This window comes from Columba livia, chromosome 1 (assembly GCF_036013475.1).
Source record: "Columba livia isolate bColLiv1 breed racing homer chromosome 1, bColLiv1.pat.W.v2, whole genome shotgun sequence".
Taxonomy (NCBI): Eukaryota; Metazoa; Chordata; class Aves; order Columbiformes; family Columbidae; genus Columba; species Columba livia.
Window position 1 is genome coordinate 195,491,460 of NC_088602.1, and position 13,928 is coordinate 195,505,387.

The 13,928-nt window shown below is 37.3% G+C and overlaps 1 protein-coding gene across 4 annotated transcripts in view; it reads right to left on the reverse strand.

Moving 5' to 3' along the window:
* The window catches only part of CPNE8 (copine 8), a 104,703-nt gene that overhangs the window by 40,344 nt on the left and 50,431 nt on the right, over positions 1 to 13,928 (reverse strand). For 3 of the 4 annotated variants that reach the window (XR_010469613.1, XM_005498108.3, XM_021280440.2), the window contains exons 8-10: positions 12,517 to 12,620; positions 11,304 to 11,408; positions 5,783 to 5,824 (exon numbers count right to left, since the gene is read on the reverse strand). Coding sequence is in view for 2 of the 4 variants with exons in the window: in XM_005498108.3 (XP_005498165.2) it covers positions 5,783 to 5,824; positions 11,304 to 11,408; positions 12,517 to 12,620 (251 nt within the window). In the remaining 2 variants the exon portion in view is untranslated. Of the gene's footprint in view, positions 1 to 5,782; positions 5,825 to 11,303; positions 11,409 to 12,516; positions 12,621 to 13,928 lie in introns of those variants that run through there. The other variant, XM_065048993.1, reaches the window with a different exon arrangement.

The following is a 13,928-nucleotide window of genomic DNA, read 5'->3' on the forward strand; positions in this document are numbered from 1 at the left end:
GCCAAGGAGCCGCTGCGAGCGCGTGTCCAGAGCAGCGCAGGGGATGAAGCGTCGCTGAGAAAGGTGGCTGGGAACAGGGACCTGGGGCACAGAAACTACGGGGCTGCCAGAAGTGACTGAGCTGCAGGTTCGTGTCTCAGATGGGGGTCTGGAATGGAAGTGACCCCAGGGGCGAGCGCCGCACAGCTGGGCACACACCTCCCAGCACACACAGACCTGCTCCCGGTCTCCACTCTTCCCAGCTGAACTTTCTTCACTGCTGCTCCAGCTCCCATCCCCCTGCCCCTCTGGTTTCACAGTTGTTCCCTTACGAGGTGTTTTATCTCCTCCACATTCTGCCTCCGCATCTGGTGAGTTATGAAACTCACTTTTTTACCTTCCCTCCAATGGTACATTAGAATAGAAAGTCAAAGTGTTGTGACTTTGTTACTTGCAAAATTTGTTTTTAATAAATACAGCACATTTCTAATTAAGCTATAAATATTAAAAGCAAATTTAAATAAATCAATGTTGCAGGAAGAGGAAAAATGGAAACAATCCATAGTGATATGAAATTTCTTTCTTCATTTATTCATGATGAAATGAAAAAAAAAAAAAACCCAAATATGAATCTCACTTTCTGAAACCAGCATGAATTCACAAATTATGTAAAACAAACAATTAAAAGGTTCAGTCATTATGTCAACGCAAATGAAAAAAGCAAAGCATCGTGTAAGAAAGCTTGAGAAATACTATGTGGTAAAGATATTCCCGATTACTCAGACCCAGAAGGGACCACCTCTCATGAAACACTCCCTTTCCAGTCTGGAGACCAGGAAACTGCTTCTGAGACTGACAGACTAAGATTTTTCTTAAGAAACACATTTTGGAGTTATCATCTCCTTTGACTAAATGTTCTCCAGATTGCAATGACTATTCAAGCAGGGGAACAGAGGAAGCCATTCATACAGGTTACAGAACTTGAGTTCTATATGGGCCGTAGCACAAGAGGTGTATTTAACCTTGTGTAACTGTGGCACTGGAGAAAAATGCACCTTGATAAAAGAGGAATATTTCCCTTTTGTAGAAGTTCTTACCTTAAATTTTTGAGTCAGCTTGTGTATTTCAAAGACAGAAATTCAAACAATAGCTCAATGACCTAATGAAACTTAACAAGGCAAAGTGTAGAGTCCTGCATCTGGGCAGGAACAACCCCAGGTTCCAGTATAGGTTGGGAAATTACATATTAGAGAGCAGTGTAGGGGAAAGGGACCTGGGGGTCCTGGTGGACAACAGGATGACCATGAGCCAGCACTGTGCCCTTGTGGCCAGGAAGGCCAATGGCATCCTGGGGTGTATTAGAACGGGGGTGGTTAGTAGATCGAGAGAGTTTCTCCTTCCCCTCTACTCTGCCCTGGTGAGACCACATCTGGAATATTGTGTCCAGTTCTGGGCCCCTCAGTTCAAGAAGGACAGGGAACTGCTGGAGAGGGTCCAGCGTAGGGCAACGAAGATGATTAAGGGAGTGGAGCACCTCCCTTATGAGGAAAGGCTGAGGGAGCTGGGTCTCTTTAGTTTGGAGAAAAGGAGACTAAGGGGGGACCTTATCAATGTTCATAAATATATAAAGGGTCAGTGCCATGAGGATGGAGCCAGGCTCTTCTCGGTGGCAAACAATGATAGGACAAGGGGTAATGGGATCAAGCTTGAACACAAGAGGTTCCGCTTAAATTTGAGAAGAAACTTCTTCTCAGTAAGGGTGACAGACACTGGAACAGGCTGCCCAGGGGGGTTGTGGAGTCTCCTTCTCTGGAGACATTCAAAACCCGCCTGGACATGTTCCTGTGCGACCTCACCTAGGCGTTCCTGCTCCAGCAGGGGGATTGGACTAGATGATCTTTTGAGGTCCCTTCCAATCCCAAACATACTGTGACTATCTACAAACATGCTGCAGCAAACAGAGGAATTGTAAGCAATTCCAGTCAGGGATGTCTCTGGGTAAAAAAATCTGTATTGCTCAAAAGTAACCATTTCCTTAATTCTAAGGGACATTGGAAAGCCTCCTTTCCTTGTGGCAATATACACAGACTGATAAGAACGGACCTAGAAAGATACAGTTCCTCAAACTAATCATGTTAAAAAGGTGTGGGCATATATAACCAGTTCTTTGAACTTAAAAGATCATCAACCTGGATCTTCACAGTCAGTGTTGAGATGGATGTATGCCCCCCATGACGTTCACTCTGACAGATGAGTGTCTGTCAGACAATATTTGCCTTCGCCAGAAGTATAAATCTTTAAGAAAAACTCGGCACCGATCCCTCCCAATATTCATGATCACATGTCACTGAATGGATCTCCTTATTAGTCTCTGCATTGAGAATCCAAATAAGTTACTGTCTTTGCTTTTCTACCACTAAATATTCCTGGACTTAAAGACTTTTGTCCATGGGTGGTGTATCAGAACCTTGCATCGGAGACTCCTAGCACATAAAATAATCACTCGAACCACACCTCCCTAAATCTACCACTTTTGATGCTATGCTTTGAAGTGCTGAAAATCCCTTTCAGAATTATATAAATTTGATCACCAGAGATATGTCAATGAGTAAGGGGAAAAATGCCATAACCTAAAAATCAACTATCCAGTTGGAGAAGGAGGATGAAGATGGAGACCAAGAAATAAAGTGAGAGAGCCTAGAATCTGAGAGAGACAATCTCTCCTGGAATGTTTAGATTCTCAGATGACTGTTTCGGTGGCCCTAGGTTAGCATGGTAATATTTACAGTTTTAAAAATAAAGAAAAAAACATTTCTTCTTCATAACAGATCATAAATGTCAACGCTTTTGCACCATATACGCTAAGTAACAACTAATCTGAAATCAGTGAAAAAGCCTTTGGAGGGAAATAAATCAGTATTGCTGATAGGACGTTGCAGATCATCTTATTTTAACTGCTGTAAGACCCATCTGCAAGTACTTAATTGTTAAGGACACTCAACAAAAAGAAAGTCACTTTGTTTCACATGAGCAAATGAGTGGGCTTGTCCAAAGTAGCAACTTCTGTGACTTCTTGTAGAGCCAAATATTTTGGGGCATGTAAGCAGTTCACAATCTGACAACTTTTGTGCAAATACTGGTTTGAGACAAAGAAATGTTTAGTAATAAATGATATTAATGTTACAAAGGTCCTGTGTTACCTTTTAGTCAAGAAATTTTAAGTGATGTTCAAAAACAAATGAGAGCTAAGAATATATAATTATTCTTAACAATGTAATTCACGAAAGTGACAGTAAGAAGCTCAATCCAAAGCACCCGGATACTGTTTCCCCAAAAAAGAGAAAAAAAAAAGCCCAAAACTTCTAAATCAAGACTCAAGCAGTCAGAGTCAAGTCAAGATTCAGTAATCAAGTACATGCACAGTAATGTTGCCTTGCTGATTGCAGAATAACCTGCAATATTCAGCATAACTTGCTTTGCTACATAGCAGGCTCTCTGATGATCTTTCAAAGGTTACTCCTGCCCAGACTGCACATCTGGAGCAAACAGATTGAGCCCAGAGAGTTGATCAGCGAGTGTAACAACTGGTTAAAAACAAACAGCCCATCAAAAACGGAAATTAATATAAACCGAGGAAAAGCAGCATTGGACAAAAAAATGATAGATTAATTCTTGAATGGGATTCCCTTCAGATACATTTGACAATGTCAAAGTTAAATTAGGCACTGAGGTTCTTGCTATGATCACCAGTAAGTCATAGGCACCACTGAATGGCAGTTTATTCCAGTTAGGATTCAATCAGACCACTTCCCCTGTAAGCTACTGAAGTAGCTCAAATGATTAGTTCAGTCTAACTGCCTGATTTTCACATTGTCTGAAGTTACATGAGATGAGCGCTGTCTCGTCTTGCTGAGGAATCTAACGTGTAAGATGTCAGTGTTCTGCCTGCCTCTAAATTCAAAAAAGGTAGAAAGCAAAAGGCAAAAAAAAGGACACAACTAGAATAAAAAAGGAATACATGCAAACAGTATCCTTATTTTTTGTTGTTGCTGTTTTAGAAATTAATTTTGTAGGTATTCAGAGTGGGATGTGAGCAAAAGCAGGTAATCTCGCAAACTGGGAGTGTGCAGAGGCTAATGATGATTATCCTGAATTCCACAGTATGTTGACAACTTCACTCAGAATTGCAGCTACACAATATTATTTGTCAGATTTCTTTCTTATCTTTCTAATCACACCTCAGTTTCAGATTTTGGACAAAACTGGATAGCACATGAGGTTTGACACCTTAAAAAAGTATAATCTATGTTTTATTAACTTGGCAATACAATTAAATTTTTCATTGTTAGATAATTAAAAAAATATCGTTGCTTATACACAAAAGTGTAAATATATCAATTTTTTAAGGAGTTGGGAAATCTAAGTGAGGAACAGAGAATGTTAACAGAAATTCATCATTACGGTGATGCAGTGATTTTTTGCTAATATAGCTTTGTTAATTCAAATCCTTGTATTTTTAATTGTCAGAATACGTTATTTTGTCACTCCAGGAAATATCTAATCAAGAAGGATGAGTTTGCGGTAGCAGATATTTATAGAGGATAAACATGTGATAAGAATGCTTATAAACCAACAGGCTTCACGGCAGAACCAAAAAGACATAAGTATAAGCTGAGAACACTGAAACTGATTTTGGACCTTGTCAGCAAGGAATTGAACAGCAGCACAGGACAAATTTGCCTATTGTGATTACAAGATCTATTGGGCCACAGAAGCATAATATCAGTAGCTATAACGCTAGAAGCAGATTGCATTAGCAATATTAAAGACATTACTGTATAATAAATAATATACTTTTAAAAATCCAAATGTAAGTGCATACGCATATATTTAAAAACACAAATGAAGATTGATAGGAAATAATTAAGACAGACCAACTTAAAGATAAATAGAAATGAACACATTCTTGTATTCCATACAAGATCTAGCACCGTGATTTATGAGTACAGTTTCTAACAGAACTATTAAGATACAAGCTCAAACATTTTTAAAAGAACAAGAGGTATCAATCCAGTTTGATAAAAAATAATTCTATCTTGTTTTTCAAAATAAAAGTGACCTGAAAGGCTAATTTCTTTAGAAAAAAAAAGGGTACACTCAGTACAGACAGCAAGCTTAAATGATAACAGATTGAATTTAGCAAGAGAAATCCCACGTACATTCCGCCGTCCTCTTTCTAGCAGTACAGTTACTTAAAACTTCCAATTCTAGAGTTTACAACAATGTTTAGATGAAGACAGGCATGGAAAGAACATTCAAACCCACTCTGAAATTACGATAATTAATAGGTAGTCTCTACATTGCAATATCTAGGAAACCACGAAGAAGCAATTGCAAGCTCAGTCATTTTATCATACTTGAAAAGAAACAGTTATGGTGTGGTGTTTTAAGCAGAAGAAAGTAGATTATAAAATGGATTATCCATCTCTTTATATATGTCCATTAACTGATAACATGAGATTCACCAAACTGATTTTACAGATGACATCTTGCTTGTTCCATGTATGAATACGAACACGTTATGTTTGAAATGGGCCAATCCATCAGTATTTACCACAAGTGCAAAACAAAACAGAACTGTAGCACAGTAACCTATTTTTCCAGTACCTGTACCTCTAAATATCGATTAATACCATCTTCTAGTCCTTTTTCTGACCACTATGAATATATAATTATACATTTTAAAATGTGTATAAATACACATGGATAACCCTAAAGTTTAACAATAGAATAAATGTCTTACCTTCCATCTCTATCCCAATCATACACTTCTACTTTAATTGTCCTAAAAAAAGTAAAAACAGAACCCTATTAAAACATAAATTAAAATGTATTCGGATTGCCTTTAATACTTGTATTTTAATAGCATATGGGTGCATTGATTGTGTCAAATCCAGAAGGCAGAATTTTCCAGTCACTTCTCATGGGGCAGAAAATAGCAAGTCACTCAGGTTACCAAATATATCTTCATAAATTAACAGCAAAATACAGCAGAAGCTAAGGAAACAATTAAACACACAGGAAGTTTAACTGAGATATTTTTACTTGCTAATGCTCTGATTTTTTTTTTCTTTTTAATAAATGATTCTTTAAACCTTAAAGTATTATCAAAGTTCTTAAGAACATTAACAAGCTAGAACTTATTGTGAAGTTTTGTCTGGTATATGCTGTTATCCAGAAAAACGATATCCTCTGTGGGTAATAAGATTTTACAGAAAAAAAGGTAATATATCCATATTTAGAGAAGAATTGTGCAGAGATTGAGGGGGCCATTATAAAACACATTGATTAAGCACCAAAGTAGAGATTAAAAACAATGTTCACAATACAAAGTAAAGCACATTTAAAGCAGTAAGGAATTCTAGTCCATACATTTTGGTTCTTAAATGAAAATAACTACTCTAGAATAAAATAAAGCTTCAATCTAGTAGACAGTATTAATGGTATTAACCTGTTCTAAACATTGTGCAGTGATGAAAATGGAATACTCTGTGGGGTCCACCTAAGGCTTTCTGAAGGTCCTGTCTGCGGCTGCAGATAAAAGAAATCTGTAGTTCTTTAAAGACCTGTCCTTTTCCCCCCTTGAGTTCCCTCCTACCTCTCTAGAGGAGGAGGCTGCTTGGCTATCTGACCAAAGAGGACACAAAATTGCAGTATGATTGGTTTTTTTAATTGCTGTAATGCCAACAGCAGAGCTTTCAGCTCTTTCATCAGACTAGACTATATAACCATCTGAGTCTGGCTTCCTAGAAATGGGACACACAGACTGCGGGGTTTGGGGGGGATCAGAAAGAGGCACACTCTGGGTATCAGTTTTTCCCAAATGGACAGATTGCCCTGGACACCCTGGGAACACACAACCTTCTCTTGGTGAGTCAGGAGCTGGTGGGCAAGTGTCAATAAAATGTTATAGTAAAATCTGCTAAAACACAGATACTCAGTGCAAACACATTTTCAGTAAGAGAACAAATCTGAATTTATTTCATTTAAAGCAGAATCAAAGGCCAAACTGGTAGATTATTATACACACAAAATAATACATGGATATAAAATATTTTTTCACAGTATAAAACAATAACTAATTGGCAAATTTTCAGAGAAGCACCTCATTAGAAATGTTAAGCATATAATGGTTTCATACAGTTTCTTGAGCATCCCTCTGATGAATCTGCAACTGGCTACTGTGTGAATCAGGATACTGAGACAGGATATCAAAACAGTTTAACTAAAAGTCTGGCCCAAAATGCAAGCTCATGTACCTCCTCTGCACTATTTCACATTTATGAGATTATATCTCTTCTATGTGCACAGGCTGAGAGAGTTGGGGTTGTTCAGCCTGGAGAAGAGAAGGCTCCAGGGAGACCTTATTGTGGCCTTTCAATATATAAAGGAGACTTATAAGAAAGACACAGATTTCAGTAGGGCCTGTAGTGATAGGACAAGGAGTGATGGTTTTAAACTAAAAGAGAGCAGATTTAGATTAGACGTAAGGAAGAAATTCTTCCCCATGAGGGTGGTGGGGCACTGGAACAGGCTGCCCAGAGAAGCTGTGGATGCCCCATCCCTGGCAGTGTTCAAGGTCAGATTGGACAGGGCTTTGAGCAACCTGGTCTAGTGGAAGGTGTCCCTGCCCATGGCAGGGGGTTGGACTACATGATCTTTAATGGTCCCTTCCAACCCAGAACATTCTATCATTCTATACACATGTAAAAGCTGAAAATGGAAGATGAATGTAGCCATGAACTGTTTCCTTATGAGTAAAGTGAACTTCTGAGGAGAGCTCTGTTCTTGCTTCAGGGATGACTGGGAAACACAGAAAATGTAAAAAAAACCCCAAAATTTACCATGTAAAGGGATCAAACTTACTTTACATACTTGAAGAACAGATTGCTTAAAGTGCAAATATTATAGAATATATGATCATCAATATCACTAATGAAACAGGAAACATATCAGGATGGAGATAGTATATAGTTTTATTTAACTCCTTTTACTACAGGAAGTTTGTATTATATAGAGAGTAAATTCAATGAGCAGTAATAATGAATCCTATCCAGCGTAAAATGAACTGAATGTGGGGCAGGAAAATAACACCTCTGGACTTCCTATATTTTAAGCAACAACGTGTTTACTTTTATTCTTTAGAACAGTTTCACACAAAGTGAATTCATCAGGTCTCTGGTATTAGAGGGGACAGGAATGCAAGCAATTACTTTATAATTTGCTTCCACAGAAGCTGCTGCCCTTTCTTCCTCTGAGATACAGTTGAATACATGCTGAATAATTTTCTTTACTAGGAAGGGACTCTTTGGGGATAAGGTTGATCAACAGCTGATATGACACATGCCAATAAATTCATGCCTAGATGTTTTTCACAGTTTTTATGGTAAAGGCAAAGAAGAAGTTGCTTTGTCTGGATGTTTCTCTTTTCAACTCAAATTTAATGGCTCTGACCACACCATTTGCTACATTTTACCCCTCTTGTGGAGTTTCAGTTTGAGGTTAAGTGACCATAGAATGTAAACTGATTAAAGTGAAAGTTTAATGTGCAATGAAATCAAGAACAGCTCCAAACCTTCTTTATCCCAGCAAGTATTTGGCCCTTGAAATTTAGTAAGAAAGGCAATATCACACAGCTTTTCTCCCTAAAGAACCATTACTTCCAGGTTTCAAAACCTGTTACTATTAGGATACACAGGCACCCTAGTAAGTTAAGATTTACATAAGGTTTAGTGGGACTTAAGTTTTGATTTGCCTTACAAATCTGTGTTCAAATAGCCAAATCATCTCACAGAGAAAACTAGAATTTTTAAGATAAATACTTAAGATGATAAATTTTCAAGAAGGATCTTCAGACACACAACTTCAGTAAGAGCAATTCTTTTTTGAACAAAGCTCCTCTCTCATGAAATTTATTTCATATTAAAAAGATTGATCACAGATGTTAAGTTTTACCCATTCTGCATGACACGCAAGATATTAAAAGGTCTTTCAAATCTTTACATACTGATATCTTACCCTCACTACGCTGCTATTTTATTTTAAAGGACACAGTTTAGATGATGGGTTCTCTATTCTAATTTTAAAAAATTATGTTAGAAAACCTTGGGGTTTAGGATAACTCTGCCTTAAAACTTTTATGCAGAAGATAACTGTAAGTGCTATTTGAGAGCTCATATTAAGAGAAAGAAAGAAGAGGACAAAAATATTAGAGATACTAAGCACTACTGTAGCACTGAAATCCCATCCCTGTGATGGCTGACAATACATTGTAAGACTATGTAGCCTGAGAAAAACTAAGCAAATCCGGGCCTTTTGACAATGAAAACTGTAGACAGAGCTCACTCAGAAGCATTCACTAACTGAAGATTTACTTTCCCCAAAACTAGAATGAATGTTTATTGTGACATATTCTTACTAATGACATTATTTCCACCTTTCACATCTATGACAGAATCCAGAGCACCAAAATTTCATCTGTGAAACTCTCCTTATCTGAAAGAGACTTTTAAAGTTTGTGTTTTTATGTATTACCATGCTGAGCTTAGGAATCTAATCCTTACCTTTAGAAAGAAAAGTTTTCAAATAACAAAACAGAACAAACAAACTCAGACTTTAGATGCTTTTTGTGGTCTATTAGCAGGTACTAATTTGAATCTGACAGCTAATGAGTATTTCTTGATTTGATACATGATTTTTGTTTAGCAGGATTCCGAAGTTCCATGGAGCCTTTTATTTCTAAGGCATTCACTGAACACATAACATTGAAAGCATTCAAAGTAAATTCAACGTGAGAAAACAGTAGTTACACAGTAATTTGAGGCACACTATTATACTTCTTAATTCTCCTTTGGAATGCTGGAGTTCTTTCAATATGCCTCTACCACAATATCTTTTTTAATTATTAAGAAAATATTTTTTCTTTAATATGACAAATACAGCCACGTCCAGAGACTAGTTTCATGTGCACTATTTTGCTTATGCATTACGCACATGAACCCATATTCAAGTTAAAAATTCTATTTGATTAGAATGTACTTATTATGAAATTGCTGGGTTTTTTGAATCTAATTGAAAGAGTAACCACTGTGGCTAACGACAACTGTATCAAATACTTCATAAGAAGAGTATTGGCAACATAGGAGAATCCTTTTTCCTTCCAGTTTGAAGGAACGTGACATCAACTACCGAAAGAGTATGACAGATCAAATAAAGAGGCTAAGATCCTTTAGAAAAGAGTAAAAATGGCCATTCCTCCTCCCCCTCTCCCAATGACTAAAAAATACCACTCTCCTAGGAAAACAAAAAAATCACAAGGCAATTATCTTTTGACTTTTTATTAAGCAGCTTATAAAGACAGAGCTTTAAGTTTACCACTGTGAAAGCATTCTGCTCAGCTTAGCAAATATAAAATTTACTCTCCTGGTTCTTCAGATTGATTACTGAGATCCAGTCAGTTGATTCAAGAGCTGGTTTGTTTATCCCCTGGCATTAGCCAGTAAATTACAAGTTCAAGGAATGTCTCCCCACAAGACTAAGCTTTCATGGTAATTGATTAAAATAATTTTAGTGTATGCATTTCACTCCATAATTAGCCTGATAAAGTAAGGTGCTAGAGTTATGACATGGCAAAATTGCATACTATAGTAACATAAAATGTACATGAATGGATGGTAGACACATACATGGAATCTGAAACTAAAAACTGAGGTAGAAAAGTAACTACTTAAACTCCAAATTAAAGATTGTTTCAAAGACACCCTCATAGGAAAATTATCAATTTGAGCAAAGTCTTCATTTCTCTACATGCAGCAATGTTTCAGCAAAGGATTTGGCTTCTGCTAATTGAAACGTTAGTTCACAGTTAGAAGAATGCAATGCTAAATATCTTCTTATTTTAATTAAAAAGATAAACTAACTTATATAAGATCATACCAATCTAAACAGATGCTTAGGGGTTACAAGGCATTCAAACTTTTGCCTTTGAAATACCCAGACAAGTACATTCTGTTTCTTAATGACACCATGGAGAGCAAATATTTGTTTTTCCAGAAATCACCACGAACATTTCTTGCAGATTTAGCATATTGGCTGTATTTTTCTGAATTCTTTAACATGATGAATGACTTTGAACACATATTATCCTTTCAAAATGCTGATTAAATTACCTAAATAGCTTCAGGGAGTGAATTGCATAAAAAACTGACACACAAAAGAATACATGAGCTAGGGGGAAAAAAATCATATACGCTAGGAAAGCTTACCGGTCATAGTCTCCATTACACAGTGCTCTGACAGAAATCTTGAATGCCTGCCACACTGGATTTAACGTATTTTTTACAACTTCTGTTTTGTGGCAGATTGTAAAACTGTAATTAAAAGAAAATATATATGTTTTGTATTTATTTACTTTCTGCGCGTGTCATCAAACATGGAATTAAAAGAGCCGTAACCTGTAGTTGCTCATACAATGTCCATACAAAACTTAAGATAAGAAAAAAAGAAATGCAGAGAAATCAGAGACAAGGGAGGACTGAAGAGAACCAATCTGTTTGAGAAATACTAGACTAGGGTGCTAAACAACTCTAAACCTAAAATGTTTTTACCCAAAACTTCTGCATGGGAACAGGGAACAGACCCACACCACACATAGGTGTCCTAGTTTCAGCTGAGACAGAGTTAATTTTCTTCCTAGTAGCTGGTACAGTGCTGTGTTCTGCATTTAGAATGAAAATAACGTTGATAACACACTGATGTTTTGTTTGTTGTTAAGCAGTCAAGGACTTTTACAGCCAGGTGCACAAGAAGCTGGAAGGAGACAGTCAGAACTGCTGACCACAACTGGCCAAATATCACAGATGTCTGGCCTTTGGGCTCATACAATGTTCTATGTGAGGACTGTCAGTTTCCAGGAAAACTTAACCTGCCAGTAGACCCCCACATAAGCAGTGTGTTGACCACAAGTTAGCATGTCAAGTCTTAGCAGCAGAACATGAGATTAACCTACTTTAAGAAATTAAAGCCTGAATGCAGCAAACAACCACTTGCAAAAAATATCTATATTTAAGGTATTTTGAATTCTACTTTCTAGGACTCTGTCAAAAAGATAAAAGATATTTTCAAATTTGCAGTATGTTTTTGCCTAAAACAATTTCTAAGCATTCACATATTCTTGAGAATTCTATTTAAAGGCATACCATATCTTAGCAAAAGTAACATTATTTAACTATTTTAATTAAAATTATTTTTCAGTGCTCAATTATTTATCATACATTCAACTCTTAAAACCCTGAGTTGTAATCTTCAATCTGTTACAATAGTTTTATTCCTATACTGCATAATATAATATACTTAAATCCAACAAACACAAAAGAAATGCAGCTTAATCTGACAAATATAAAAAAAATGATAACTATATCACGATCTTCAAATAAATTGCCTACTGTTTATCAAGAGAAATACTTAACAGGCATCTACCTGCCATCTTCATTGCTTCGATGAAATACAAGGAAAGGATCAGATTTCCCAAAGAAGTCCTTCTTGTCTAGTTTGTTCGCACAAAATTGCATTAAAACAGAATCCTGAAATGGGTAATACAGAAAAATTACATACGACATGCATTTTATTACACTAAACTAAAAAAAATAACCATATAAATAGAAAACAAAATAAACGGGGGAATGAGGGTATCTGCCTTCTAGATGCCCTCTACATTCACTCCTGCAATGTCCTTACAGTGCAGTTTGAACTGCTGGAACCGAGACTTCCTACGCAGGGAGGTGCAGAGGAAGGGTACATTTCTATGCTAAATGCTTCAGGATTTTTCCAGTATTTTCTGACATTCAAAGTTGCATTCTGAAGGAAGCAGATGCACAGGAAAGGAACACACATTAGTAGTAATTTTAAAAACTCCAGTGAGACACGACTAAGACTCACACCTTCAGTGACTTAAACATGTAGTTGTCTGCTCCTGCTGTCCATAAAGCAAAAGGCTTAACAGCTTGCTGTTAAGAGTGTAGAAGCTTCTAGAATATGAGCCTGGAAGATACCAAATACCTCCATTCTGATGACAAATAAGGAGGAAAAGTTGCTTTGCTGTGGCTAGGCAAACTGAAAGTCACACATGGTCACTTTTTTGGGCAGAGTCAAGAACGTGAAAAAGATTATAAATGCAAAGATAAAGCTGCAGACTCACCAGCTAACTGAGGCAGGGCCTGTTGGAAGACTGTGTTCCTTACATAGGCCTACAGGTGTAACAGCAGTGAGAAGATGACCAGGAAAAATTTGGGCTCATCAAGGAGTGGGGCAGAGGACCAGGTGACAAAGCCTTCTATGTCTGGGTCCTTAGTGGAAAGATTTGCCTTCAAGAATCTTGGGCACCTGAGAAAGTCTGGAAAAAAGATGAATTGCCCTTGGTAGAGGAGGACCAGATAAGGGAACATTTAAACAGACTAGACGTAACAGAAATCCATCCTGATACGATACACCTGTGAGTGCTGATGGACTTGGCCAGTGTCACTATCTTTGGAAAGTCACGATGTTCAGGAGAAGTTTCTGAGGACTGGGAGAAAGCAACTGACATTCCTATCTTCGAGAAAAGGCAAGGAAGAGGACCCAGGCCATTCTTTCCTCAATCCCTGAGATGATGACACAGCAAATAATCCCGGACAACATTTCCAAACACATGAAAGACAAGAAAGTGGCTGAGAGTCATCAGCATGTATTTACAAAGGGGAAATCCATGCCTGATCAACCTGAAGCCTTTCCTCACGACACAGTGTCTCAGTGGATGGAGGGAAGACTAGTAGATGTTGTTTATCTTGACCTTAGCATGGCCTTAGACATTGTCTCCTGTAATAACCTTTTTTCCAAACCGATTAATTACAGAC